Here is a 26,970-nt window from a genome sequence, read left to right as displayed (position 1 = left end):
GGGTAATTTATCTTGTGTTTCTATTGGACGCAACCAAAAAGAGACAGTGGAAACAAGATGTTTTAACTAGTAGCTTTGGTTCTGCTGTCACATTTCAGCTCGTGCATTAATTATTTGAGAGTTTGATGTTGTTAAATTACCGATTTATCTCAAAAGCTTAATATAATAAGAAGTTGTAAATTTAATCATTTTTTAAAATGCATAATTTTAACTAGGAAAACCACGATTTTATTAAACACTTAACTTTTCAAATCAACGTGTACGTTTTGAAATGACTATTTTTTAAATTGCAAATTTTGAAACTGCAAAACCAAATAGACCTTCAGTCCATATGTGCCTGACAAGGAATTAATAGAATGCAAATAGAAAATCTAAGTATATATCAACAAGGGATTGACACTTACATTGTTTTGCACCCATGCAGTTCGCTTGCAGGCCTCCACGTAGCTCCGCCACTGCATAGCTCTTACCACACTTAAAAAAAAAAGGATAATTACCTTTTTTTCTCATCAATTACAACGCATTGTCACTTTACCCCCATGAACAAACAACTCTACTGCCCAACCCCATCAAATTACCATTTTGTGCCCAAAATCCTTCTTCCGTCAGTCAAAGGTTGCGTTAAAAGTGACAATGCGTTGTAGTTCATGGGAGCAAAGTGACGGGTTGACCGTTTGAGTTAACGCCTTTGATCGACAGAATTGGGGTTTTGGGCATAAAATGGTAGTTTGATGCGGTCGGAGAGTAGGGTTGTTAGTTCATGGGGGCAAAATGATAATGCGTTGTAGTTGATGGAGGAAAATGTAATTACCCAAAAATAAATAAATAAATAACACTTATCACATTAACAAATTGACATGGCCCTTATCACATCAACCACTAAAATGTAAACTGTACGTTACCACAATTTATAAATGATTGTAGCAAAAACTGTAGCATCTCATGTATTTTTCCGAGGTCGAAAGAACAAGAATCACCTATATATTCATGATGAGCACTTGGTTTGTTATGAATTGGAGAAGAATTTATTCTTGTGTCATTTGCGATTTAATATGCTATCACTTTTGAAGTTGATTTCTAAAACGTATGTGTAGGGTAATAATGCATGCTAGAAAAAGGATTAGAGTACTCCTCGTTGTATTATTCCAAATATAATTTGATTTTAAAATCACCATTAAATCTGAGATATAATTATTTTCGAATTTTGATCTATTGATAATTTTAAAATATACGTTACATTTAAAAAAAGAAAAAAAAGAAAAAGAAAAAAGAAGAGATCGACTCTTGTATATGGATTTACGTAGACTTTCATGTTATATCACGTGTTCAATTCAATCCAGAAGTACTCTTTAATTATAACAGAGTTTCAAAAAATGCGTTTATCTTTTATCTTTCACCAATATTTGCGGCAGCACCTTCCTAATTATCATTATCCACTGCAATTAGTACCCACGAAAATCTTAAACATAAATAAATCATTATCCACTGTAAGATCTGGTCTTCTTAATGTCCAATAACCCTATGTCATTCCCAATTTCCTATGTATTTTATTTTCAGTTGATCACTTCTTTTTCCTATTTATTTTTCCAAATTTTGTTAAATCACCTCTTAATTAATTAAGCTCATAGAAACAAACAAATGGATTTAATCATTTAATTAACAGTCCAACAAATTTCTAAACAATTTTTCTTTATTTTCTGGGTCTAATGTTTGAATTCATTCAACCAAAACTCAATAAAATATTAGTCTTTTTTTTTTCTTTTTTTTTTTTTTATCATCTACCAAAAAAAGATTAATACTATAAATTACATCTTTTATCTCACAACTATTCCATATTACTAACGTGACAATTCTAATCAATCCTTAGACCGATTCTTATAAAATAAAATAAAAATTTCAAGAGTTGGTTTAACTACATATATATGATCACTAGTAGGGACATTGATAGAGTAATGCTTTGGACAATCACTGTTGAATTTTAAAATTACTATTGAATTTCAGATGAATCACTATATTGAATTTTGATCCAATAATAATTCTAAAACACGCTTCCAAAGAGGATAAAAAGATAATATCTATATATCCTGCATGATAAATCCCAACAGAATAAGGAGTTAACTGATATGAGAGATTTAAGGGGAAAAAAAAAAAAATCAGTATTATTCTTGGGTTTTGTATGCTGATGATTAGTACCGAGGAAATGGATAATATCATAATAAATCGCAACAAAATAAGGAGATAATAACTGATGGGATCATGGGAGAGATTTAAGGATATTGGGAAAGACAATTAATTAAGATATGTTTAGTTGAATGAATCAAACCGACTCTTCACCTTCCTCCATCCTCCTGATCTCTCTCGGGTGTTAAAATATAAAAAGGATAGCCGCAATCCTTAAGCCTTCACACTTCTACCCTACTCTCGACTCTTGGCCTTCTTCTAATTAAAGCTCTTCTTCGCCAAGAACAAAAGCAAAAGTACTGCCATCATGCCTGCCATGGCCATCGTCGAATCCGGTGGCGGCGGCGCGCACGACTTCCCGGCCAAGCTCACGTCGCAGGTGGTTGTTTGTACCATTATTGCCGCCTTCGGTGGCCTCATGTTCGGATACGATATTGGCATATCCGGTAAACTTTCTCTCTCTTTAATTAATTATTTTGTCGATCGTTTAAACGACGTACGTACGTATCACGTACGTTTAACGAACGGTTGGATTTTGTTCAGGAGGAGTGACTTCGATGGATGATTTCTTGATAAAGTTCTTTCCTGCTGTGTACCATAAGAAGCACCAAGCGAAAGAAAACAACTACTGCAAATACGACAACCAGTATCTCCAGCTCTTCACGTCATCACTCTATCTTGCAGCCATTGTTGCTTCTTTTTTAGCCTCTATTTCTTGCAAGAAGTTTGGCCGAAGGCCAACCATTCAAGCCGCGTCTGTGTTCTTTGTTACTGGAGCCATCTTAAACACTGCTGCCAAGAACATCGAAATGCTCATCGTAGGAAGGATGTTTCTCGGCGCCGGAGTTGGATTTGGTAACCAGGTATAACACAAACATCATGTTAAAATAACTAGAGAATATATTAACAAATACAGTGAATATCAGAATATATTCAAATATATTCTAACACATATCATCTATTTAATTGACGAGAAATACTGATTAGTTGACTGTTGTATCATTGCCATCAAACGTAAATGGTTGGATGGAATTAGAAATTTTTTTAAAAAATTCTAGGGCCCAAAAGAAGGTAAAAGAAAGACTTAAAATACATTTCTTAACAATTTTTTAGAAGTGAGGTTAGGGGGCGGAACTAGAATATTGAGTTCGGCCTTTGTACATGGGGCCATGGCCCCACCAACCTTAGTTCTGAATGATAGGCCGATAAATATTTATATAATAGCTAGTTGTATAAAGGTTTAATAAATAGCAATACGACATTAATTAATTTATTAATCAAAATTCTTTGGGTTTGAGTTTGCGATTTTAATCTATGTGGTTTGAATTTTAAAAACCAAAATTTGACGTTTAAAACCGCGAAATCAGCCTTTTTTTTAAAAAGGCACTCTCAAATAATGATATATTTTCTATAGTTTAAAATCACATTTTTTTTTATATGGAAAATCTTAATGCCAAAACGCAATCTTAGTTTTTTTTTTGGTTGGATTTGTGTCTCTGTGTGTGTTTTTCTTTAATTACTATTGATATTCATGGGAAATGTCGACCGTACAGGCAGTACCGTTGTTCATATCAGAAATCGCTCCGGCCAGGTACCGGGGAGGCCTGAATATCTGCTTTCAGTTTCTGATCACGATGGGCATTCTATGCGCAAATGTGGTTAATTACATCACTTCGCGCATGCACCCATACGGGTGGAGGGTGTCACTCGGCGGCGCAGCCGTGCCCGCCATAATCCTTCTCTTCGGATCCTGCGTCATCGTGGAGACGCCGACGAGCCTCATAGAGCGCGGGAACAAAGACGAAGGCCTGCTCACTCTCAAGAAGATCAGAGGCGTCGACAACGTCAACAAAGAGTTTGAAGAGCTCGTGCACTCCACTGAATTGGCTAAACAAGCCAAGCACTCGTACAGAAATCTCATGAAACGCTCCAGTAGGCCGCAGCTTATATGCGGCACCATTCTTCAAGCCTTTCAGCAGCTCACCGGCATCAATGTGATCATGTTTTATGCGCCGGTGCTCTTTCAGACAATGGGGTTCGGAGGCAATGCGTCGCTGTTATCGGCTGTTGTTACTGGTTTGGTTAATGCTGTATCCACTCTAGTTGCAATTTTCACAGTTGATAAGTTTGGAAGAAGGAAGCTGCTTATTGAAGCTGCTATTCAAATGCTCATAGCCCAGGTAAGCAAATTCAGCACAGAAAACATAGAAACTGCATGTTTGATCTTTGAAACTGCATATATGATTCCATTATTCTGCTGTTGCCGTTCGTTTTGAGTTCGAGATTTCAAAACTTGCAATTTCAAAATAGTAATTTTAAAATGTGAGATTTAAAACCCAATTAAAATACACACCTCATTACCTGCGATATGGTCAATATTTTGAATAACTTTTAAGTCATGTGCGTTTATAATTGGACAAAATTTTCGTCTAAACTAGGTTGAAATAATTTTTTCAATTTAGTATATTAAACTTATCAGATTCATTTGTCATTCTGTTTTGCATAACTAAATTCTTAATGAATTGAGTTTTAGAAATACAGTTAAGCACATTTTTAATTGCTAAATTAGAGTTTTTTTTTTTTAAAAAAAACAATTCCTCCAAACTGGGTCGAAAGAATTGCTTTTACTTTAGTGTATTAAACTGACGTGTTTCCTAAAATGAAAACAATGACTTGATAATATGATTATAATCAGCCCATTTGAACTATGTGTTTAGTGTTCTATTTATAGAACAATTACAAACAAACTCAGCCAAAATATATGGCTTGTTACACCAGAATAATAATACAATGATTTGTTGAGATGTTATCTAAAACTTGAATAACAAATTAATATTTGAATTTGATTCTTCAGATATCTTATGTTCAAGAGATTTAAGTTTGAATTCTGGATCCAAGTGTTGTGAACCTTCTTTATTTCCAATATTTCCTAGATTCATTTGTCATTTTGTTTTGCTAATTCACTAAATTTGTGATGCATTGTGTTTGTTTCTTGCAGTCTATAATGGGGGCAATACTTCAGGTGCATTTGACAGCTACAAACGCTATGCCAAGTAAATATGCATTGATTGTGGTGGTTCTGGTTTGCCTTTTCGTGTCTGGTTTTGCATGGTCATGGGGTCCCTTGGGGTGGTTGATTCCCAGTGAAATTTTCCCCTTGGAGTCTCGAAGTGCTGGATTTTTCTTTGCTGTTAGCATGAACATGTTTTGCACCTTCCTCATTGCTCAAGCATTCCTCACAATGCTATGCCGGATGAAGTCCGGCATCTTCTTCTTCTTTGCTGCATGGATTGTTGTAATGGGTTTATTCGCCATCTTCATGCTGCCTGAAACAAAGGGGATTCATATTGATGAAATGAACGAGAAAGTATGGAAGAAGCATTGGTTCTGGAAGAGGTACTTTGATGATGGTGCTAAGGAAGACCAGGATATCATAGCTGTTCAACCAGATAAATAGTAGCTTGATTGATAGATAACTCTAGTTGTTTTTGTAATTTTTTGGGATCATCTCATCTTATCCTTTTTTGTGGAATTCGTTGAAAGAATGAATGCATGCCTGCAAGTACTGTTTTTTATATCAATATTTCTTCCCTGGTTTTGATTCTCAAAAGATTTTCATTATATGAAAAATCCCAGTTAATATGCTTTTGACTGTTTTAAATAACATGCTTTGATACCATAAAAGTGTTGGTAGATTTTAAACATTATTTTAGCCCAAAAGATTAAGCTAATGAGCTTATGAGCATGTTTGAAATTTTGTTTGAAAAATAGTGCTTAAGTCAAAAAGCGTTTTTAATTTTGACAGAAACTTCATTTTTAAACTTTTGCTAAAAATACGTTTTGGTCATTTTTATAATAAAAAACCCAAATAAACACTTTTAGAATTTTTTACCAAACATGCCAGTTTTTGGTTTTGCACAACTTTTTAGGTATTAAAATTATTTTTTACCTTTCATAATGCAATCTCAAACATATGCATCCCAAAAAGTCAATGGCTCTAATTAAATCTAATACTACTTGTTAGAAAGATAAGCGGTTAGGGAGTTTTAACAAAAATATAACATATATATTTGAACATCACTCTAGCCCTAAAGTCTAAGCTAATGAGCTTAATGAAGTTTCTGTCAAAATTAAAAACGCTTTTTGACTTAAGCACTATTCTTTTTTTTTGTTTTTTACGTACTTTCTTAAAGCAGGTTTGAGATTACGTTTGAGAAATAGAGTTTTTAAGTAAAAAAATGTTTTTGGGCAAAAACTTCATTTTTAAGATTTTGCCAAAAATGGGTTTTGGCTATTTTTAGGTTTTTTGACCTTCAAAAGCGCTTTGAATTTTTTTTTACCAAATAAGTTTTTAGGGTGTTAAACACACTTTTGAGGTCCACAAACATAATCCCAAACAGACTTTTAATGTGGTGAATGTTGAGTGCACTCACAACAAGGAGAATCGGATACTACTTTAGAGAAGTTGAGTTGATGCTACTGGGAAGAAGAAATGTGATATTTGGACTGGAGAGGAGCCGATCCTTTTTAACATAGGGGTGAAATTGTCAATTTATATTTTATTGGACAATTTTATTCCTATATTAAAAAGGACAGCATCATCTTCGGTCCATTTAAACTGGAGAAGATCCAAATTCTAAAAAAGTATCATATCACATCTTTTTTATTCGCTTGATGCTAGTAATTGGTGCATAGTTGTAGAAGGATGTATGTCCATTATCTTGTCCTTTTCTTTGTCGGCCAATACTGTTGTAGTGGACCTTAGGTCCATTATTTTGTCGTCTAAAAGTAGTGTTCTTTAATCTCCTGTCAACAACTAGCCTTATCATGGACCATGGTCATGCACTACTCATGCATCAAGCCATATTATAATGCATGCAGCATGGCATGAGGTAGGGGTGTAAACGAGCCGAGCTTGGGCGAGCTTCCCTTGTTCAAGCTTGGCTCGTTTAAATTTTGCTCGAGCTCGAGCTCGAGTCGAGCTCAATGGCGAGCCAAAAAAATCGAGCTCGAGCTAATAATAAGTCGAGCCGAGCCAGCTCGCGAGCTGGCTCTTATATTTAATATTTTTGTTTTAAAATTTTTTTTTAACTTCGAGTACTTTTAAACGGCTTAAGAAGTTAGTTTGCATATGAGTATTTGCTAACCTAGCTAGTCGAGTATGGAGCCTGAGTCAATACAGCAAGGCATTTGGTTTCAAAGAGAGAGGATATGCATCATTTTATAGATAAGCAAACTTAGAGATTGATGTTTTCTTAACAATATGGGACAAGTTAACAGGTTGCATTCAGACTGCATTGGGACAACGCCCCCTACAAAAAAATATTTTTTTAACGTCTCTCTCTCAATCCCCCTCACCAGTCACAACGGATATTCCACCTAAACTCTCATTTCCCACTCTCTCACTCTCACTCACCAGACATGTAGTGATAGTGTTTTGGTCTGTTTGATTCATCAATAGTTTATGCCTTTCGCAATCTCCCTCAATAGTTTCTGCTTGATTCTTCTTCCTTTCATTTGGATCTGCTCTAATTGAATCGAGGTCTTTTTAATGATTGCTCTCTCTCTCTCTTTCATCACGAAGGGTCTAGAATTTTTCATTCTCTAACACTTAAATATAAATGCAATTTTAAGGTTTTAATAATTATGAGATTTATAATTAATTATCTATTACTTAGTTTATATATATATATACACACTCGAGCTTATACGAGCTGTTCACGAGCTTAGCCGAGTCGAGCCGAGCTTGCTTCGTTTAATATTCGAGCCAGGATTTGTGTTCATGAAGTGCTTCATTTAATATTCAAGTCGAGCACGAGCCGAGCTTATGCGAGCCGAGCCCGAGCTTGCTCGCGAGACGCTTCGCTCACTTAACAGCCCTATGCATGAGGTGCCGAATTGGAAAGTTAAAGTCTTACATGGTGGGATGGATCATGATGGCATATATTATATGATATGGGTATCAAGTCCTGCAGTAGTCTTTGTTAAATGAAGTACTTCAACTTTATAAATAATTTTGAAAATTTTGTTTTTAACCCCAAGTTATAACAATTCATATATTATCTCAATCTTATCTCATAATTTAGATTAGCAAATTTATTAACTTTAAACAGAGATAATTAATCACCAAAATCCAAAATTATGTAAGCTTGTTTGAAAAAACTAAGAAAAAAATTAGGAACCAATTAGCTTTTGGCAAGGACGGAGGAAGGGGGGGACTAGCAGGGGCTAAATGACAATTTTTTTTATTTTATTTTTTGTATATAAGGTAAAAACAACTCTTTTATGGTTAAATTATTTTTTTTTTTTTGTTGATGGCCCTTGCCCATTAAATTTTTTCAGCCATGACCCATGCCCATTCTCAAGGCTGGCTCTGTCCTCGGCTCTTGGGTATTTGAATAGAGCTTTATGCACTAATTCATTCAAACTATTTGCGAACATTAATTACGCTTTGACATGTAAATTTGCAAACACAAAATAAAAACCCAACAAATTTTAGAAAGCCTTAATAGTAATTTTGACAAATTATTTTGAATAATAATATAGACTTGGTCATAGCGTTTTGGTGGTCATGAGTCGTGACATTAACATCTTTGCTAAGGTTTAGTACTTTCCTTGAACGTAATTGACCCGTCAAAGAAAGTACGTAACCATTCGACACTCTTCCTTTGACTCCGTTGAGTCGCCCGTGGGTTAGAAGTTCTGCCTTCACTTCCTTAGTGGTATGTCACATCCTTTAATATATATATAATTGATAAATTAGTCACTATAATTGTTTCATTAATTATTAATTTATAATAAATAAATAAATAAAACATCATAGTACCTAACACCAACCACTATGTTATAGTGGTTTCTAATAATTTGAAAATGAAAAATGTTAAAGTCACAACATAAATTCAACTTATGACCAACTTCTCTCTTACGTGTCATTTAACAACAAAAGAAATTGAGAGAGGATTTTGGGATTCCGAAAATTTGGGAAAAAAGATAATTTGTTTGGTTTAAAATTCAAATTTTTTTGTACGTAGGAAAGAAGTTGGCTATGAATTGAGTTTGTGTTGTGTCCGTATCAAACCTCTTTGAAAATAGACAATTGTATAACCCTATGGGCCAATCATTGTCCATCAGGAGATAACCAACGAACGGTGGGTATAAGCCGAAGCCGAAGCCTCGATCGCCAACGTCAATCCCAAGCCCATGAAGCCATAACTACTTGTCTTTCCCGCAATCAAAATTCGGTGGAACCAGTCAATAGTCAATATTCTAATATATTATTTGCTCCTCTGAGGAGAAGCCGAGGAGGAGCTTGATCGGAATAAGCGAAGCGGCGCCGGGCATGGATTGCATTTACAAAGACCCCAACGCACCCGTAGAGGATCGGGTCAAAGACCTGCTCTCTCGCATGACATTGGAAGAGAAGGTCGGCCAGATGACTCAGATTGAGCGCCGCATCGCCCAGCCCAACCCCGACCTCATCAAACACCTCTGTATCGGTACCCTTCTCTCTCTCTCTCTCTTTCTCTCTCACGTCTTCCACACTTGTCCCAAAAAGTGAAAGCGGTGCACTAAACTTGAAATCCTCACGCATTTGGAAAAAAGGATCTTTGCTCTTTCGCTACAATAAACTGTTACTTATTTCAAAAGGAATTTCATTTGGGGATTTCAAAACTTGTGGTTCGAAAACACAGCTACACATTTGGCAAAATAGTCTTTTAGCATTTAAAATTGTAGTTTAAATTTTAAAATTGTACGTTTTTTAAAAAAACACCTAATTAGCTTTGATTTGAAAACTTAGACATTATGCTTTTTCAAATCGCAATTTTTTTAAAAACACAATCACAAATAATTCATTTTTAGCGATTTAGTTTAAAATTGTACTTTTTGTTTATGAAATCGCAACCCCAAACGCACCTTAAGTGTTCTCATAATACTCTCCTAATATTAGGTGCATGTTATTTTTTAATAAAACAAAAAGGAAACTTGTTCTTATTTCTCTCTCTTGATTTTTTTTAAAATAACATCCGTTTAGAGTGAAGGTCAAGAGAATACCAAGATAATACAAGAAGAAAACTTATCGTTTCCCTTTGAATTAGTCAAAGTAAAAAGATAGTGATTTTAATGGTTCTAATTTAATTCTAAATTTTTATGAGAAATAGAGAGAGAGCGTAAAGTTTAATACAATTATAAAAACTACCGCACTTAAGCTAAATCTTTTTCAAAAATTTAATCTTTACAAGCTTGTATTCAAACTCTTTTTCAACAAGTGAAATATAGAAAGTAAACTATTTACCTAAAATTAGTGAGTAATTATGTAAAAAACAAGCATTAATTCAATGACTGATTTATACTGTCACGTTATCTAATTGCATGATATTTTTACATTAGTAAATTGTAAAGTAAATGTTCCAAGATAGGATTTTTTTTTTTTTTATATCATATTAAATTATTATTTATTTTCAAATTTTAATAAGCTACACAAACTTATTTAATTAGAGAAATACTAGACTTACAAAGAATTTTTACAAAAAAATCCTTACAAACACATGCGGCAAGAAAGAAGACAAAATAAATATAATTGTTTTTTTTGGGTGTTTTTTTGTCCTTTTTCCTTACGTGTTTGTAAGGATTGTAAGGATTTGTTTTTAAGTGTAGCAACTCTCAATTGGACCAGAAACTTAACGAATATTTGTCTGTACGCGTGCGCATGTGGCGTATGGAAGAAGAAGGAAAATAAGTTTGCCTATGTTTCATTTATGCATTTTTCCATACAACTGGTGAACTATTGTTGTAGGGAGTATTTTCAGTGCTTGTGGCAGTGGGCCCAAAGTGAATGCATCGGCTGAGGATTGGGCCGATATGGTCGACGGCTTTCAGAGCAAAGCGCGTGAGTCGCGGCTCGGGATACCGATTATATATGGGATTGATGCGATTCATGGTCACAATAGTATCTGTAACAATGGTGTCTATGACAAGAGTATCCGTGGCGCCACCATTTTTCCTCACAATGTTGGCCTTGGAGCTACCAGGTTTGTGTTAGGCTGTGCCCCTGGGTTACTTGGGTTTCTTAAATATTTAGTCACTTTTTGGCAAAACAAAAATACACGCAAGGAAAGGAAGAAATATCTGAGGAAAACAAGAGGGCTTAAACAGCTAGTTTCATACATTGCATCAAATCACTTAATTTCAACAATCCTGGCCTCAATAATAGCAGCAGTAGTATTCCCTGATTCTCTGTTAAATTGATGTGAAACTGTTGGAAAAAGAAAACAAAATGACAGTTTGAATCTTTATTTAGGACCCAAGTAAACAGGTAAAAGATTTATTTCAAAAGTTTAAGTTAATAGGAAATTCTTGATTTAATCATTTAATTAATTAATCTTTTATATTTAATTAAAATGAGAAGTGAATTACGGCGACAAGGTTTGAGCTTGGGATCTTCTGATACTAATTTAAATTATCGCTTAATTCAAAACCTTAACTTAGATTAATAGGAAATAGTTAATTAATCATTTACTTAATATTTTAACAAACGTCAAGAGTTATCAATGGCTAACCACTATAATTTCTCACAATGCCAGCATTGAACCACCAGCTTAGTTTATCTTTGAGTGCTTGAAACATAGAAAAAAAGAAGAAGAAGAGATTTCATTTATGTGGAAGCTTAATGGCAAAGAAATGTAGCAATCAACCTATTTCTATTTCTATTTACATAGCAGCCAAATGGAAGGTTATTGGTCTTGTAGCTTCAGAACCACTTATACTTTTACACGCGTGATAGGGATGCAGATTTGGTTCAAAAGATTGGGGAAGCAACGGCACTTGAAGTTAGGGCAACCGGCATGCACTATACTTTTGCTCCCTGTGTGGCTGTAAGCATTATAAATTTGTTTTGAAGTGATTGCACTGTTTGAGTTAACCGATAAATTAAGTTTCAAAGCGTGATACCAATTATGAGTAACCCAACTTAGTGTAAACACATAGTTGCTTGCAATTTAGCAGTTGATTTCTAATTGGAAGAAGATTATGGTTGTTCTCTGATTTGGCAATTTGTTTATGCTTGGCAATGTCTGTGGAGGATATTGACTGAGTTTTATCTTTGAATGTTGTTGTCATTTCAATAATTTATTGTAGTGTAAAGAAATTAACTAACTTGTTTCAATGTTGAAAATGATTTGAGTGATATGGTAGAAGCTCGCTATATAAATTACAAACGATGATGATGTGCAAGACCTCTTAATAAGATTTTGTAGGTGATCCATCTCCTAATATTTAAATTTCTTCAGAAAAGATTATAGTATGGCATCTCTGTTGTTAATAGGAGCAATGTTTGTCACCCTGGGGAGACCCAGGCAACCGGCCCATGGAATATGGCTGGAGAAAACTAGCTCTGGGTACAATAGCTGCTCATAAAATCTTATACCCTGAATACTTACTGTTGGCTATGTGAATCCTGTCTTGAGAATAACAGATTGTTGAGAAACTTCATTTACATGGGTTCTGACAGGTATGCAGAGATCCCAGATGGGGAAGATGCTATGAAAGTTACAGTGAAGACACTGAAATTGTTAGAAAGATGACATCCATTGTTACGGGCTTGCAGGGAAAGCCGCCTGATGAACACCCAAATGGCTACCCTTTTGTGGCTGGGAGGTAGAGAAAAGTCATTGATATTATTTTATTCTCATATCTTTAATGACTATACAATTGGTGTCTTTCATCAATTTACTCATGTAGCAAGCTCCTTCCCAAATTCAGCGTCTATTTAAATATGTATCATACTAGTCAGCCAAAAAAAAAATGACAACTGAAGAACTACTTTTTTGCCTTCTCTTTCTGTTTTGTTCAAACCAACGAGTCTTGGCTCTTAAATTAAAACTTGTTTGAGATTCACTTGGGACTCTAAGAAGAACTTTTCCTGCTTCCTTATCCCCAGTTGTATTATATGGAGTGTGCCTAAAATAATGTTGTCATGTTCACATATCTTTTGATTCTTAAATAGCAATACAACTAACATAACTCTTCATTCTTCCAAGCTTTGTACTCGTTCCTTCTACTCATATTGTAGACAGGCCCTGATTGTTAAATCCTCTGTTAGCAGCTGCCATTTATTGGACTGTTTCTCATAATCCCACTTTTGATATACAGAAACAACGTTATTGCTTGCGCAAAGCATTTTGTAGGAGATGGGGGTACTGAAAAGGGAATAAATGAGGGGAATACCATATCATCTTATGAGGACCTAGAGAGGATCCATATGGCACCGTATCTGGACTGTATTTCTCAGGGAGTTTCCACTATTATGGCATCCTATTCTAGCTGGAATGGGCGTAAACTGCATTCTGACCATTTCCTCCTGACAGAAATTTTAAAAGAGAAGCTAGGTTTTAAGGTGAAAAATCCTGATAGTATTCTTATATTCCAATAGGAAAAATTAACTTTTTTTTTTTTTTTTTTTTTCTTGTCAATTTACAGTATTATAATTGGGCATTTCGGTATTCTACTGCAAATATAGTTTTGCACATTTTGGTTCATTGCTTTCCAGTCTCCATATATTCCTCTTGTTGATCTTTTTGATGAAAGGATGGCCTCTAATTCTGTTTTCACATTTATTTTCTCTTTTTCTTTCTTCAATGTGGGTCTTCAAGCACTAGGTTGCAGGAAGAGAGTTGGGGCGGGGGGGCCGGGGGGTGAATTGCGCTTACAGTTGTCAAATTCCTTTATTATTATTATTTTGGTTGTGTTCTGAGATTACGGTTGCTGTACATCTAGATAAATAATTGGCCAGTATTCTGCTGCAGGGTTTTGTAGTTTCTGACTGGGCAGGACTTGACCGACTGAATGTACCTCGTGGCGAAAACTATCGTAACTGCATTTCCTCTGCTGTTATGGCTGGAATAGACATGGTAGAGACTGAACTCCAATTCCAAAGCCTAAACTAAGGTTTCCTTCTTTAATGTCTTCCTTTTCCTGACTGAGAAAATATGCAGGTGATGGTGCCTTATCGATACGAATTATTTGTGAAGGATTTGATATCTCTGGTTAAAGAAGAGAAGATACCAATGGAGAGGATTGATGATGCCGTTGAACGAATACTTAGAGTGAAGTTTGTTGCTGGTCTGTTTGAATTAAATTCCTCAGATAGGCCTTCCCTCGACACAATTGGTTGCAAGGTAACTTTTGCAATATTTAGCACATGGTGTATTGGTATTTTGGCATGCTTTAATGCATTATCCTTAAGAAAAGCAAAAGCATTTCCTTTTTCCATGAGGCTGAATAGGCATCACTCCCTTGATTTGACCCTCATTCCGCCCTTCCATCTATGATAAACGTACACTTGAGGGAGAGAAACAATTGCTGAATCAGGAACTAGATTCTTTCTTGTTTTCATAAATAATAGGAAAATGAAAAAAAAAAATTAGGTCCTTTTTTCTCTTTGCCACAACATTTGACTTCCATATCACTGTAAGCAATAATTATTTTCATTACCTGTCTAAAAGTAATAGTTATTGACATTGCCACAAAATTTGACTTCACTGTCACCTGAAACCCCAAATCACAGAGAAATATTAAGGAAAAATGGCAATTACCACTATGTTGGAAGAATGGATCACTGGCAGCTACAGACAGACTGTGGATGATCTAGGATGAAGAGAAAGGCAAAGGAGAGGGGAAGGCAAGATGAAGAAGGATTTCTAAAGGCCACGAAGGCGTGAAACATTGACAATTCTACCTCCTAGAGTTCCAAAAACCATTTATTACTAAGGATGAGTGGATCCTGATATTGGATTAGAAACATTAGCATTATTACTATTTTCATTGCTATAAAAATTTACAGTATATCATGTTATAATGCATGGTGGATATAATTGAATGTTAGTGTCCAACTACAATATGTAATTGCAAATGATTAATTACTTCAAAGCTGAGATAAACTTTTAGCTTTGAAATTTCCTGCAGTTGCATAGAGATCTAGCACGTGAAGCAGTCCGCAAGTCATTGGTTCTTTTGAAGAATGGCAAGGATCCTAAGAAAAAATTTCTTCCACTAGACAGAAATGCGAAAAGAATTCTTGTTGCTGGAACACATGCTGATAATCTTGGATATCAGTGTGGAGGGTGGTCATACAAATGGTTAGGAAGAAGTGGCAGAATTACAATCGGTACGCAGTTACATTGTTTCAAGAGTATAAAAATATGTTTGACTTTCACAATCAAAGTCACAAGATATTTTAGCTTTGTAACTTTTTATTATTTATATTCATCGTGCTACTTGCTAATATTTTCATTGTTATCCTCTTTGGATAAAAACTTCATGCATTTAGATTTTTCTTTTTGAACGCAATTCCTTGAATGTGCTTTTGCATTGAGCTTATGATGCCATTTCATTTTAGGCACAACCATTCTGGATGCTATTAAAGAAGCAGTGAGTGACGAAACAGAAATAATTTATGAGGAAGAGCCAACGGCAGACACCTTAGCACGTCAAGATTTCTCTTTTGCAATTTTAGTTATTGGTGAAAAACCCTATTCAGAGACCTTTGGTGATAATCTAGAGGGGCTAGTAATCCCCGTAAAGGAGGGAGCTGACCTAATAAGTTCTGTCACTAATAATATCCCCACATTGGTGATTCTGATATCTGGAAGACCCTTAGTTTTAGAGCCATGGCTTTTGGAAAAGATAGATGCATTGATTGCTGCTTGGTTGCCTGGAAGTGAAGGAGGGGGAATTGCTGATGTTGTCTTTGGGGATCATGACTTCAAGGGCCGACTACCAGTGACATGGTTTAAACGGGTCGAACAACTGCCTTTACATATTGGAGTCAATTCGTATGATCCTTTATTCCCCCTAGGCTTTGGGTTGACATACAAAGAGAAAGAGGAGAAATCTCTAAACTTGTGCAGAAACAACTTGTAAGGGTATAAAGTCTTTAAGAGATGGAGTTTCTCAAAAACCACTTATGCAGAAACAGCTCGTCCATTAATAGATTTTTCATTGGTATCAAAGTTGTCTGTACTTCATACATGAATTAACCCATGTTCTACCACATCCCCATTCCCACTGGCTTGTAGTTATTACCCTCTAAACAGTGCATGAAGCTAATCTATGCTTTTGGCTGAAGATGAATTATGGTTTGTTGAATAAGGGTAAGTCACTTGGCCGTGTTCAACTGTTTATATGTGGACATGCAATTAGGATGGATACCTCATGGTAGCTTGTTATTGGGTCTCATCTATTACTGCCTCACATTCCCCTCATAATTTCAAGATATCAACTAATCTTGTGAACAATGGCATCCATTTTGTTTTATTGGTCTCACTTGTCGAGATATGCCTTAAATCATTGTAGTAGTAAATTATGATTTAGTCTGCAACTATGATTTGTTTTGCTTGTACGAGTATGAAGTCTTTAAGAAGTGACTGTATTTCTGTTTGGCCCTGCGATTTTTCTAGCCAAAGTATCTTTCTAAACAAAATTGAGGAATGTGAGTTTGAGAGTGCATTTGAAAACAATGGCGGTTTGGGAAAAAACAAAAAATTCAATTTTCCAATTGCAAGTAAGGGGGTGTTTTTTAAAACACACAATTTTAAAGTCTTAACTATGACTTTACCAAACGCTAAATGTGTTTTTTGAAATCTTTATTCTTTTAAACCTCATGTTTAAAACCGCTAAACTAAACGGAAATGTATCATACATCTTCACATCTTCTGCTTCTCATGTCTCTATGTTCTTTGTTGGGCCTATGGATTAGCAAGCAGGCCTTAGGGCCTATTAAACCCGAGTTTTTATTGAGCTTGCAACGCCCGAGATCCCTTCTTTCTCCACTCTCACTCTACCCGACTAACTACCTCAACCGCTTCCAGAGTTCCGAAAATGATGCAAGAAACAAGAAAGAAAATGGAAGGCATGGGTAAAATGGTTTTGGGAATAACCACCCAAGGAACAATTCGCGACAAACATTTTAGAACCAATTGTTATAAAATGCGGCATGATGCCAAGTTTTTTTTGGTCTTTTCCCAATACTCTGCTCTTTTCCATTTCATGCCATTTCCTAAAGAGAGCCCCTACCATGCGGTCAGACCTTAAAAGTAGTGTTTTCCAGCATCCAACCACCTTGTGACATCTCATCTACTAAAAAAAATATGCAAAAGCTAAAATTGAAAACAAAAGTGCCAGATCAAAATGAAAAAAAAAAAAAAAAAAAAAAAAAAAAAAACAAAGAAAAAATCCAAGCTGCTCGACGCACACTAGACCCACGCCGGGGTTTGGCAAGACCCACGACGTGGGTCTGGCAAGATCCATACTGGGGATTTGGCTGGACCCTAGCGTGGGTCTGGTGAGACCCACGGCCAGACCCACGAGAATTAGCCAGAAAACCTACCTGACCCGCCAAAAAACCCACAAAACCCAGCCTAAAAACCCATTTTTAATGCCCAAAATTCGTTTCTAACGCCTCAAAAATCGTTTCTAATGCCACAAAACTCCTTTTTGGATTCAAATTTAAAACCTAGAGGTGGAAGATTAATCCTTAGGGATTTTATCACCCTAACACCAGAGAAGATGACTATTAAATGAAAGGTTCACCCTTTCTCTGTTAAATGACAAGAAGAAGGAAGAAGAAGAAATGTGAGAGGTTGTTAGCAGGAAGGAAGAAATGGAAAGAATAAGAAGAAATGAGGAAAAATCTAGTATTTTAGGCTGTATGATAGTTTTGTGCATTTTGCTTATGTGGCAGTTGGTGATTGGGGGCTGCAAAAGTTGGGTTTTGCAGCCCATCCGCATTGAAGTTAAATCCTTTCCTAAAACACATACTAATTTAAGCATCCTAGATTTTTTCCGCCCGTCTACACCGACAAGCTTCGTTGCTTACTTTTTCTCCCTTGGAGGTGCTTTTGATTGATGGTTTGGCATGAGGTAAACTTTTTTAACAGTTTGGCTTCATCTATGAGAATGAGTGATTGTTCTCTGACAGAATCCAAATGCAAAATACTCGATCAATGATGAAAAGTACTAAAATACTATTTAATTAGAGTAGATAGTTAAAATAAATGTTCTGTTGGAGTGTGTAGTGAAAAATTAGTAGCTAAAATGAAAAAAAAAACAAAAATATTGTATTTTGAGTAGTTAAAATGAAAACCCTTGCTAGATATACTCTCACCGTAGAGAAAAAATTATATAAATGCTCACATTGATGATTTGCAAGCAATTTGACCCACCCACCCTACGTTAGTAGGAATTAGGATCCTCTCTAGTTCATTTTAACCGGAGAATATACAGTTCCACGCTAGTAATAGTGTCATGTCAAAAGGGTAAAATAGTGATGAAATAAAAATGTAATATTTAATGTTAAAAATCACACTTTTATTTTACTATTACTTTATATTGTTGATGTAACAATGCCAATAAATCCTTAATTTTTTTTTTTGTTTAATAAGAGTTAATTCAAGGGATTTTAGAGTAATGTTAAAAACTATACTTTTATTTCACCACATGATGCCACCATATTAACATGGTACTTTCAATCAATCTTTAGTGTTGTTTTTTTATTTATTATTATTATTTTTTTTATTTTTTAAACAATGGTTGATTTAAAAATTAATTGACATTGTTACCGAGATAGTAAAGTAAATGCGAGATAACAGTGAAATAAAAGTACAGTTTATAACATTAACCTAACTTTTACTGCAAAATCATTTATATTGAAGTAATAATTAATAATTGATTAAATAATTAAAAGTGTATAATTGGTTTATATTAAAAAAAAATTGTAGTACGTACTACTGTATTTGGGTTCCAATTATTTTCAAGTAGTACTGTTAATAGCATTACAGTAGTTCTGCCAATCATTGTGAGGATTGAGTCTTGACAAAGAAGGGTCGGTAAGGCACCTGAATCTGAATGTAATTGACAAACCATAAAAAGACGACGAGCTCCATGACAATTGACAAACAATTGGACGAGCAGCCACCTAACGAATGATAAAAAGGATCAGCGGCCCGATTTAAGTCAACCAAGCTAGCTAGTACAAGAAGATAAGGCACAGAACCCCCCTAACTACCTGTCTTTCCCGGCAATTATTAAACTAAACACAGCTACCTCTAAAACTTTGGTGGCACTACTTCATGCTCAACATTGTAGCTAGTGTCTGTTATTCTCTTCTCTGAGTAGAAGCCGAGGACTGAGGAGGAGGAGGTTGATCGGAATGAGCCAAGCGGCGCCGGGCATGGATTGCATTTACAAAGACCCCAACGCACCCGTAGAGGATCGGGTCAAAGACCTTCTTTCTCGAATGACATTGGAAGAGAAGGTCGGCCAGATGACTCAGATTGAGCGCCGCGTCGCCCAACCCAACCCCGACCTCATCAAACACCTCTGCATCGGTACCCCCCTCTCTCTTTCTCTCTCTTTCACACACGTTGTTTGAGAGACGGTTATCCCAAAAAAGTGGAAACATTATTTAATTTAATTAAAATCAAAGATAAATTGTAAAGTAAATGTTCGAAGTGATGAGTACTTGTTTTTGTACCAAGTTAAATAATTAATTATTAAAAAAAAAAAAAAAAACACTTAAATGTGATTAAAAACGGTATATGTTTCGTTTATGCATTTTTCCACACAACTGGTGAACTGTTGTTGTAGGGAGTATTCTCAGTTCTGGTGGCAGTGGACCCAAAGACAATGCATCGGCTAAGGATTGGGCCGATATGGTTGACGAGTTTCAGCAGAAAGCGCTTGAGTCGCGGCTCGGGATACCGATTATATATGGGATTGATGCGGTTCATGGTCACAACAGTATCTGTAACAATGGTATCTATGACAATAGTATCCGTGGCGCCACCATATTTCCTCACAATGTTGGCCTTGGAGCTTCCAGGTTGGTGTTAGACTGCGTCCCTGGGTTCCTCGGGTTTCTTACATAATTAGTCACTCTTTGGCAAAATTAAAGTACACACAAGGAAAGGAAGAAATGTCTAAGGAAAACAAAGGGGCTAAAACAGCTAGCTTCATAGATTCTAAATTCATACATTGCAGTCAAAATCACTTCATTTCAATAACCTTGGCCTCAATACTAGCAGCATTTGTATTCCCTGATTCTCTGTTCAATTGATGTGAAACTGTTGAAATAAAACAAAATGACACTTTGAATCTTAACTTAGGACCCGAGTAAGCAGGTGAAGGACAAGAGCTATCAATTAATATACTTTTTTGCTAACCACCAGCTTAGCTTATCTTTGAGTGGTTGAGACATAGAAAAAAAAGAAAAAAAAAAAAAAAGAGTTTTAATTTCTGTGGAAGCTAAATGTAAAAGAAATGCGGCAGTTAACCTATTTCTATTTCTTGAATTCTTTGGAATTTGCTTAGTAGCCAGATGGAAGGTTATTGGTCTTGTAGCTTCAGAACCACTTAATACTTTTTACACTGTGATAGGGATGCAGATTTGGTTCAAAAGATTGGGGAAGCAACAGCACTTGAAGTTAGGGCAACTGGCATTAACTATACTTTTGCTCCATGTGTGGCTGTAAGTATTATAAATTTGTTTTGAAGTGATTGCACTGTTTGAGTTTGTTGTGTATTAAGGCGAGTTTGTAGTTTGAAAGAAAAGAAAAATTTTATACACTTGGTAATTTCCACTGCGATGGATGTTAATAAGTAGTGGTGTCACGTGAGAATTCACATAATTCCACTAACGGCTTATTTTTAGAGCTGGGGCGTTTTAGAGTTAACGGATAAATTAAGTTTCAAAGCGTGATACCAATTATGAGTAACCCAACTTGGTGTAAACACATAGTTGCTTGCAATTTAGCAATTGGTTTCTAATTCGAAGAAGATTGTGGTTGTTCACTGCTTTGGCAATTTGTTAATGCTTGGCAACATCTGAGGATGATATTGACCCATTTTTTTATTTGAATGGTGTTGCCATTTCAATAATTTAGTTAATTATTGTAGTGTAAAGAAATTAACAAACTTGTTTAAATGTTGAAAATGATTGTGTCATATGGTTGAAGCTCGCTATATAAATTACACACAACGATGGTGTGCAAGGCCTCTTAATAAGATTTTGTAGGTGATCCATCTCCTAATATTTAAATTTCTTCAGAAAAGATTATAGTGTGGCATTTCTGTTGTTAATTGGAGCAATGTTTTTCACCCTTGGGAGACCTAGGCAACTGACCCATGGAATATGGCTGGAGAAAACTAGCTCTGGGTACAATAGCTGCTCATTTCTGTTGGCTATGTGAATCCTGTCTTGAGAATAACAGATTGTTGAGAAACTTCATTTACATGGGTTCTGACAGGTATGCAGAGATCCCAGATGGGGAAGATGCTATGAAAGTTACAGCGAAGACACTGAAATTGTTAGAAAGATGACATCCATTGTCACGGGCTTGCAGGGAAAGCCGCCTGATGAACACCCAAAAGGCTACCCTTTTGTGGCTGGGAGGTAGAGAAAAGTCATTGATATTATTTTATTCTCATATCTTTAATGACTATACAATTGGTGTCTTTCATCAATTTACTCATGTAGCAAGCTCCTTCCCAAATTCAGCGTCTATTTAAATACGTATCAGACTAGTCAGCCAAAAAAATGACAACTGAAGAACTTTTTTTTTTCCTTTTTTTTTTTTTGGAGGAACTATTTTTTTGCCTTTTCCTTCTGTTTTGTTCAAACCAATGAGTCTTGGCTCTTAAATTAAAACTTGTTTGAGATTCAATTGGGACTCTAAGAAGAACTTTTCCTGCTTTTTTTTCCCCAGTTGTGTAGTGCCTGAAATAATGTTGTCCTGTTCACGCTTTGTACTCACTCGTTCCTTCTACTCATATTGTAGACATGCCTTGATTGTTAATTCCTCTGTTCGTAGCCATTTATTGGACTGATTCTCATAATCCCACTTTTGATATCCAGAAACAACGTTATTGCTTGCGCAAAGCATTTTGTAGGAGATGGGGGTACTGAAAAGGGAATAAATGAGGGGAATAGCATATCGTCTTATGAGGACCTAGAGAGGATCCATATGGCACCTTATCTGGACTGTATTTCTCTGGGAGTTTCCACTATTATGGCATCCTATTCTAGCTGGAATGGGCGTAAACTGCATTCTGACCATTTCCTCTTGACAGAAATTTTAAAAAAGAAGCTAGGTTTTAAGGTAAAAATCCTGATAGTGTTCATATATTCTTTAAAAAAAAAAATCATTTTTTTTTCTTGTTGGGCATTTCGGTATTCTACAGCAAAAATAGTTTTGCACATTTTGGTTCATTGCTTTCCAGTCTCAAAATATTTTTCTTGGTGATCAATTTGATGACAGGATAACCTCTAATTATCTTTTCACTTTTTTTTTTTCTCGATTACTTTCTTCTATGTGGGTTTTTGAGCGCTAGGTTGCAGGAAGGGGGATGGGAGCTATTAGAGCGATTACAGTAGTCAAATTCCTTCTATTATTATTATTTTGGTTGTGTTCTGTGGTTACAGTTGCTGACCATCTACATAAATATTGGGCCAATATTTCTGCTGCAGGGTTTTGTAATTTCTGACTGGGAAGGACTTGACCGACTGAATGCACCGCATGGCGAAAACTATCGTGACAGCATTTCCTCTGCTGTTATGGCAGGAATAGACATGGTAGAGATTGAACTCCAATTCCAAAGCCTAAACCAAGGTTCCCTTTATTATGTCTTTCTTTTCCTGACTCAGAAAATATGCAGGTGATGGTGCCTTTTCGATACGAATTATTTGTGAAGGATTTGGTCTCTCTGGTTAAAGAAGGGAAGATACCAATGGAGAGGATTGATGATGCTGTTGAACGAATACTTAGAGTGAAGTTTGTTGCTGGTCTTTTTGAATTTAATTCCTCAGATAGGCCTTCCCTCGACACAATTGGTTGCAAGGTAACTTTTGCAGTATTTAACACATGGTGTTTTGGTATTTTTGCATGTTTTTAATGCGTTATCCTAAAGAAAAGCAAAAACATTTCCTTTTTCTTCAAGCTGAATAGTCATCTCTCCCTTGAATTTGACCCCTCTTCTACTCTTCCATCTATGATAAGCATACACTAGTGGGAGAAAAACAATTTCTGAATCAGGAACTAGATTCTTTCTTGTTTTCATATATAATAGGAAAATGAAAAAAAAAAAAATTAGGTCCTTTTTTTCTCTTTGCCACAAAATTTGAATGTTTCACAGTCTTCTACTTTGCCTCAATTTGTGGATTTTTGTTCTTTTTGCTTTTAGTGGTGCCTTTCTTTGTATGCATCCTGAATACTAGTGTTACAACCCTCTGCGCTTTTCAATAAATTAACTATTTATCAAAAAAAAATTGACTTCAATATCACTGTAATCAATAATTATTGCCATTACCCTAGGGAGAATGGTGGGATGGCCTGAAACAGTGGCTCATTGTAAGAAATAGTTGTTGCCGTTGACACAAACTTTGACTTCACTATCACCTGAAACCCTTAATCGCAGAGAAATGTTAGGAAAAAATGACAATTACCATTATGTTGGAAGAATGGATCACTGGCAGCTACAGACAGACTGTGGATGATCTAGGATAAAGAGAAAGGCAAAGGGAGAGGAGAAGGCAAGATGAAGAAGGATTTCTAAAGGCCATGAAGGCGTGAAATAGTGACAATGCTGCCTCTTAGAGTTCTCAAAAACCATTTAATACTGAGGATGAGTAGATCCTGATATTGGATTAGAAACAGTAGCATTCTATATTATAATGCATGGTAGATATAATTGAATGCTTTTAATTTGCGTCGAACTATCATAGGTAACTGCAAATGATGTATTACTTCAAGGCTGAGATAAACTTTTTTTAGCTTTGAAATTTTCTGCAGTTGCATAGAGATCTAGCACGTGAAGCAGTCAGAAAGTCATTAGTTCTTTTGAAAAATGGCAAGGATCCTAAGAAAAATTTTCTTCCACTAGACAGAAATGCGAAAAGAATTCTTGTTGCTGGAACACATGCTGATGATCTTGGATATCAGTGTGGAGGGTGGACATCTGACTGGTTTGGAAAAAGTGGCAAAATTACAATCGGTATGCAGTTACATTGTTTTAAGTGTTAAGCAATATGTTAACTTTCACAATCAAAGTGACTTGATATTTATCTTTGTAACTTTTTGTTATTTATATTCATCGTGCTACTTGCTAATATTTTTATTGCTTTTCATTGTGCTAATGTTTTTGTTTTTGTAAGATTGGTTTTTTACTTTTCAGCATTCAGTTTATTACTGAAGCCATTTAACATCTGCGTTCACTCCAACCCTACTAACACAAAGAGCTCATCATAAAATGCACATGTTTTGTGTCACATTTAACTTGGTCAAAGAAGTGTGTGGCAAACTTGGAAAATGTATCTTTTTCACAATAATTTCACTGAACTGCATTTTATCTGTGGAAAATTATCGAAAATATTCAAAGGCTTACCAGTTAATTCTGTTTATTTAGTGATATATGATCATACATCAGTCTTTGGTTGTCAAGAATCATGCAATATGTTAGTCTATGAGCATGTCTAGGTTAACATCTTCCCCAGGCTCCTATAAAAGGATACAAAGAAATAATCTTACAGTTAAAAAAAGGAAAAATGTTTTTTTATGTCCTGTCAGGTTCTCTCATTTTGGTTGCCACAAATAGTTTGATGTTTTATTTGAAATTTGTTGTAAGAAAGCATCTATGGACATAAACTTCATGCATTTAGATTTTTCTTTTTGAACGTAGTGCCTTGAATGTGCTTTTGCATTGAACTTATGATGTCATTGCATTTTAGGCACAACCATTTTGGATGCTATTAAAGAAGCAGTGGGTGACGAAACAGAAATAATTTATGAGAAAGAGCCAACGGCAGACACTTTAGCACGTCAGAATTTCTCTTTTGCAATTTTAGCTGTTGGTGAAATACCCTATGCAGAGACCCCTGGTGATAATCTGGGGGGGCTAGTACTCCCCTTAAATGAAGCTGACATAAGTTTAGTCACCGGCAATATTCCCACATTGTTGATTGTGGTATCTGGAAGACCCTTAGTTTTAGAGCCATGGCTTTTGGAAAAGACAGATGCACTTATTGCTGCTTGGCTGCCTGGAAGTGAAGGAGGGGGAATTGCTGATGTCATCTTTGGGGATTATGACTTCAAGGGCCGACTACCGGTTACATGGTTTAAACAGGTTGAACAACTACCTTTGCATATTGGAGTCAATTCGTATGATCCTTTATTTCCACTTGGCTTCGGGTTGACATACAAAGAGGAAAAATCTCTAAACTGATTAGTTGTACAATCACCTATGCAGAACAGCTCGTCCATGAATAGATTTTCCATTGGTATCAAAGTTGTCAGTACTTCATATATGAACAGCCGCATTCCCACTAGCTTATAGTTATTACCTTCTAAACAATGCATGAGCCCCACCTATGCTCTTTGCTGAAGATGAATTATATGGTTTGTTGAATAAGGGTAAGCCACTTGGCCGTGTTCAGCTGTTTATATGTGGGATGTGCAGTGAGGATGGATACGTCATGGTAGCTTGTTATTGGGTCTCATCTATTACTGCCTCACATTCCCCACATACTTTCAAGATATCAACTAATCTTATGAATAATGGCATCCATTCTGTTTTATTTGTCTTACTTATCCAAATATGCCTTAAATCATAATGTAGTCTGCAACTCTGATTTTGTTTTGCCTGTAAGGGCATGAAGTCTTTAATAAGTGATTGTATTTCCGTTTGACCCCTACGATACCGTAGGTCAAAAGCTTATTTTTAAACAAAATCTAGGAAAGTGTCACGTTTGAAAACGTGAATAAAATCAATGTTTTCAAATTGCAAGTAAAGATGTGCATTGTCAAAAAAAAAAACACTACTTTAAAGATCTAAATACGACTTTACCAAACTCTAATGCATCTTTATAAATGACATTTTCATTAACTACATTGGGAAATCACTATATTTTCAAACCACATGTTTTGAAAGAAGTAAGCCAAACAAACTAAATATATGATACATTTTTCGCTTCCCACACCTTTATGTTCTTTGTTGGGCCTAAGGATCTGCAAGTAGGCCTTAAGGCCCATCAAACCCGAGTTCACTTAGCATGCAACACACGATATCCCTTCTTAACTCACTCTCGCACTACCCGAATAACTTCCTCGACCACCTCCTGAGTTCCAAATATAATGCAGCAAACACAAAAGAAAATGGAAAACGTAGGTAAAATGGGTCCGAGAATAACCACCTCATCAAAGCCCTTACTAGGCCCACCATCTCAAGGCCCTGGTCCTTAGGTCCATTATCTCGGTTCGTGAAGGGGATTATTATAAGTGGTTAGTGCGCTCCAGAATCTTTTTAGTGGGGTTGGAATATGGAGTTGCTTTTTTTTTTTTTTTTTTTTTCTCTTTTGACATGTCCACACAAGAGGGGGAGCGAGATTCGAACTAGTTACCTCCACTTCATTAAGTGTGGTCTCAGCCGATTGAGCTACCTCTTGGGAACAATATGGAGTTGCTTTGGTTTTATTTTATAAGCTTGTTTTATTATCATCGCTTATTTATTATTTATATATGTTTTTTTTTTATTATCTTCAGAGATGATGCATGCACGTGGCTTTGAGTTTTTCTATACGTTTATACTTGCTTTTAAAGCAGCTATAAGGCCAAGGATTCTTTAAATAAAATAAGGGAATGGTGCTAAAAAATCTAATAATGTTATTTAAATAAAGAGTAATGTTAGAGGACAGTATTCTTTCTGTTCCTATCGTACCTTTTTAAAATTGATGTAATTTTAAAATAT

At 35.6% G+C, this 26,970-nt stretch overlaps 3 protein-coding genes across 3 annotated transcripts; all 3 read left to right on the top strand.

The window, feature by feature from the left end:
* Positions 1–2,488: 2,488 nt before the first annotated feature.
* Positions 2,489–5,638, top strand: LOC132163116 (sugar transport protein 8-like). The gene is made up of 4 exons (XM_059573309.2): positions 2,489–2,627; positions 2,725–3,044; positions 3,735–4,361; positions 5,180–5,638. The coding sequence occupies exons 1-4, from the start codon at positions 2,489–2,491 to the stop codon at positions 5,636–5,638; spliced, it is 1,545 nt and encodes a 514-aa protein (XP_059429292.2).
* Positions 5,639–9,298: 3,660 nt separating this feature from the next.
* On the top strand, positions 9,299–16,358 carry LOC132164014 (uncharacterized). Its single transcript, XM_059574422.2, has 9 exons — positions 9,299–9,677; positions 10,976–11,210; positions 11,963–12,053; positions 12,689–12,834; positions 13,330–13,573; positions 13,983–14,087; positions 14,172–14,354; positions 15,142–15,343; positions 15,575–16,358. Exons 1-9 carry the CDS (start codon positions 9,521–9,523, stop codon positions 16,096–16,098), a joined length of 1,887 nt encoding a protein of 628 aa, XP_059430405.2. The 5' UTR covers positions 9,299–9,520; the 3' UTR covers positions 16,099–16,358.
* Positions 16,359–19,067: 2,709 nt separating this feature from the next.
* LOC132164015 (uncharacterized) lies at positions 19,068–25,808 on the top strand. Its single transcript, XM_059574423.2, has 9 exons — positions 19,068–19,562; positions 19,822–20,056; positions 20,611–20,701; positions 21,480–21,625; positions 22,088–22,331; positions 22,700–22,804; positions 22,888–23,070; positions 24,021–24,222; positions 24,956–25,808. The coding sequence occupies exons 1-9, from the start codon at positions 19,385–19,387 to the stop codon at positions 25,447–25,449; spliced, it is 1,878 nt and encodes a 625-aa protein (XP_059430406.2). The 5' UTR covers positions 19,068–19,384; the 3' UTR covers positions 25,450–25,808.
* Positions 25,809–26,970: the final 1,162 nt, after the last annotated feature.

This window comes from Corylus avellana, chromosome 8, assembly GCF_965113065.1.
Source record: "Corylus avellana chromosome 8, dhCorAvel1.hap1.2, whole genome shotgun sequence".
In the NCBI taxonomy this organism is placed as follows: Eukaryota; Viridiplantae; Streptophyta; class Magnoliopsida; order Fagales; family Betulaceae; genus Corylus; species Corylus avellana.
The sequence above is the reverse complement of the archived record's forward strand: the minus strand, read 5'-3'. Positions and strand labels throughout refer to the sequence as shown.

What these genes read in the sequence shown, in the direction of transcription:
- LOC132163116 (XM_059573309.2), top strand. Translation starts at nt 2,489, where the DNA reads ATGCCTGCCATGGCCATCGTCGAATCCGGTGGCGGCGGCGCGCACGAC. An exon ending in GAGTTGGATTTGGTAACCAG is followed by an intron (nt 3,045 to 3,734) that starts GTATAACACAAA and finishes TCGACCGTACAG; the next exon opens with GCAGTACCGTTGTTCATATC. An exon ending in TTCAAATGCTCATAGCCCAG is followed by an intron (nt 4,362 to 5,179) that starts GTAAGCAAATTC and finishes TGTTTCTTGCAG; the next exon opens with TCTATAATGGGGGCAATACT.
- LOC132164014 (XM_059574422.2), top strand. Translation starts at nt 9,521, where the DNA reads ATGGATTGCATTTACAAAGACCCCAACGCACCCGTAGAGGATCGGGTC. An exon ending in CTTTTGCTCCCTGTGTGGCT is followed by an intron (nt 12,054 to 12,688) that starts GTAAGCATTATA and finishes GGGTTCTGACAG; the next exon opens with GTATGCAGAGATCCCAGATG. An exon ending in AAGAGAAGCTAGGTTTTAAG is followed by an intron (nt 13,574 to 13,982) that starts GTGAAAAATCCT and finishes ATTCTGCTGCAG; the next exon opens with GGTTTTGTAGTTTCTGACTG.
- LOC132164015 (XM_059574423.2), top strand. Translation starts at nt 19,385, where the DNA reads ATGAGCCAAGCGGCGCCGGGCATGGATTGCATTTACAAAGACCCCAAC. An exon ending in CTTTTGCTCCATGTGTGGCT is followed by an intron (nt 20,702 to 21,479) that starts GTAAGTATTATA and finishes GGGTTCTGACAG; the next exon opens with GTATGCAGAGATCCCAGATG. An exon ending in AAGTGGCAAAATTACAATCG is followed by an intron (nt 24,223 to 24,955) that starts GTATGCAGTTAC and finishes ATTGCATTTTAG; the next exon opens with GCACAACCATTTTGGATGCT.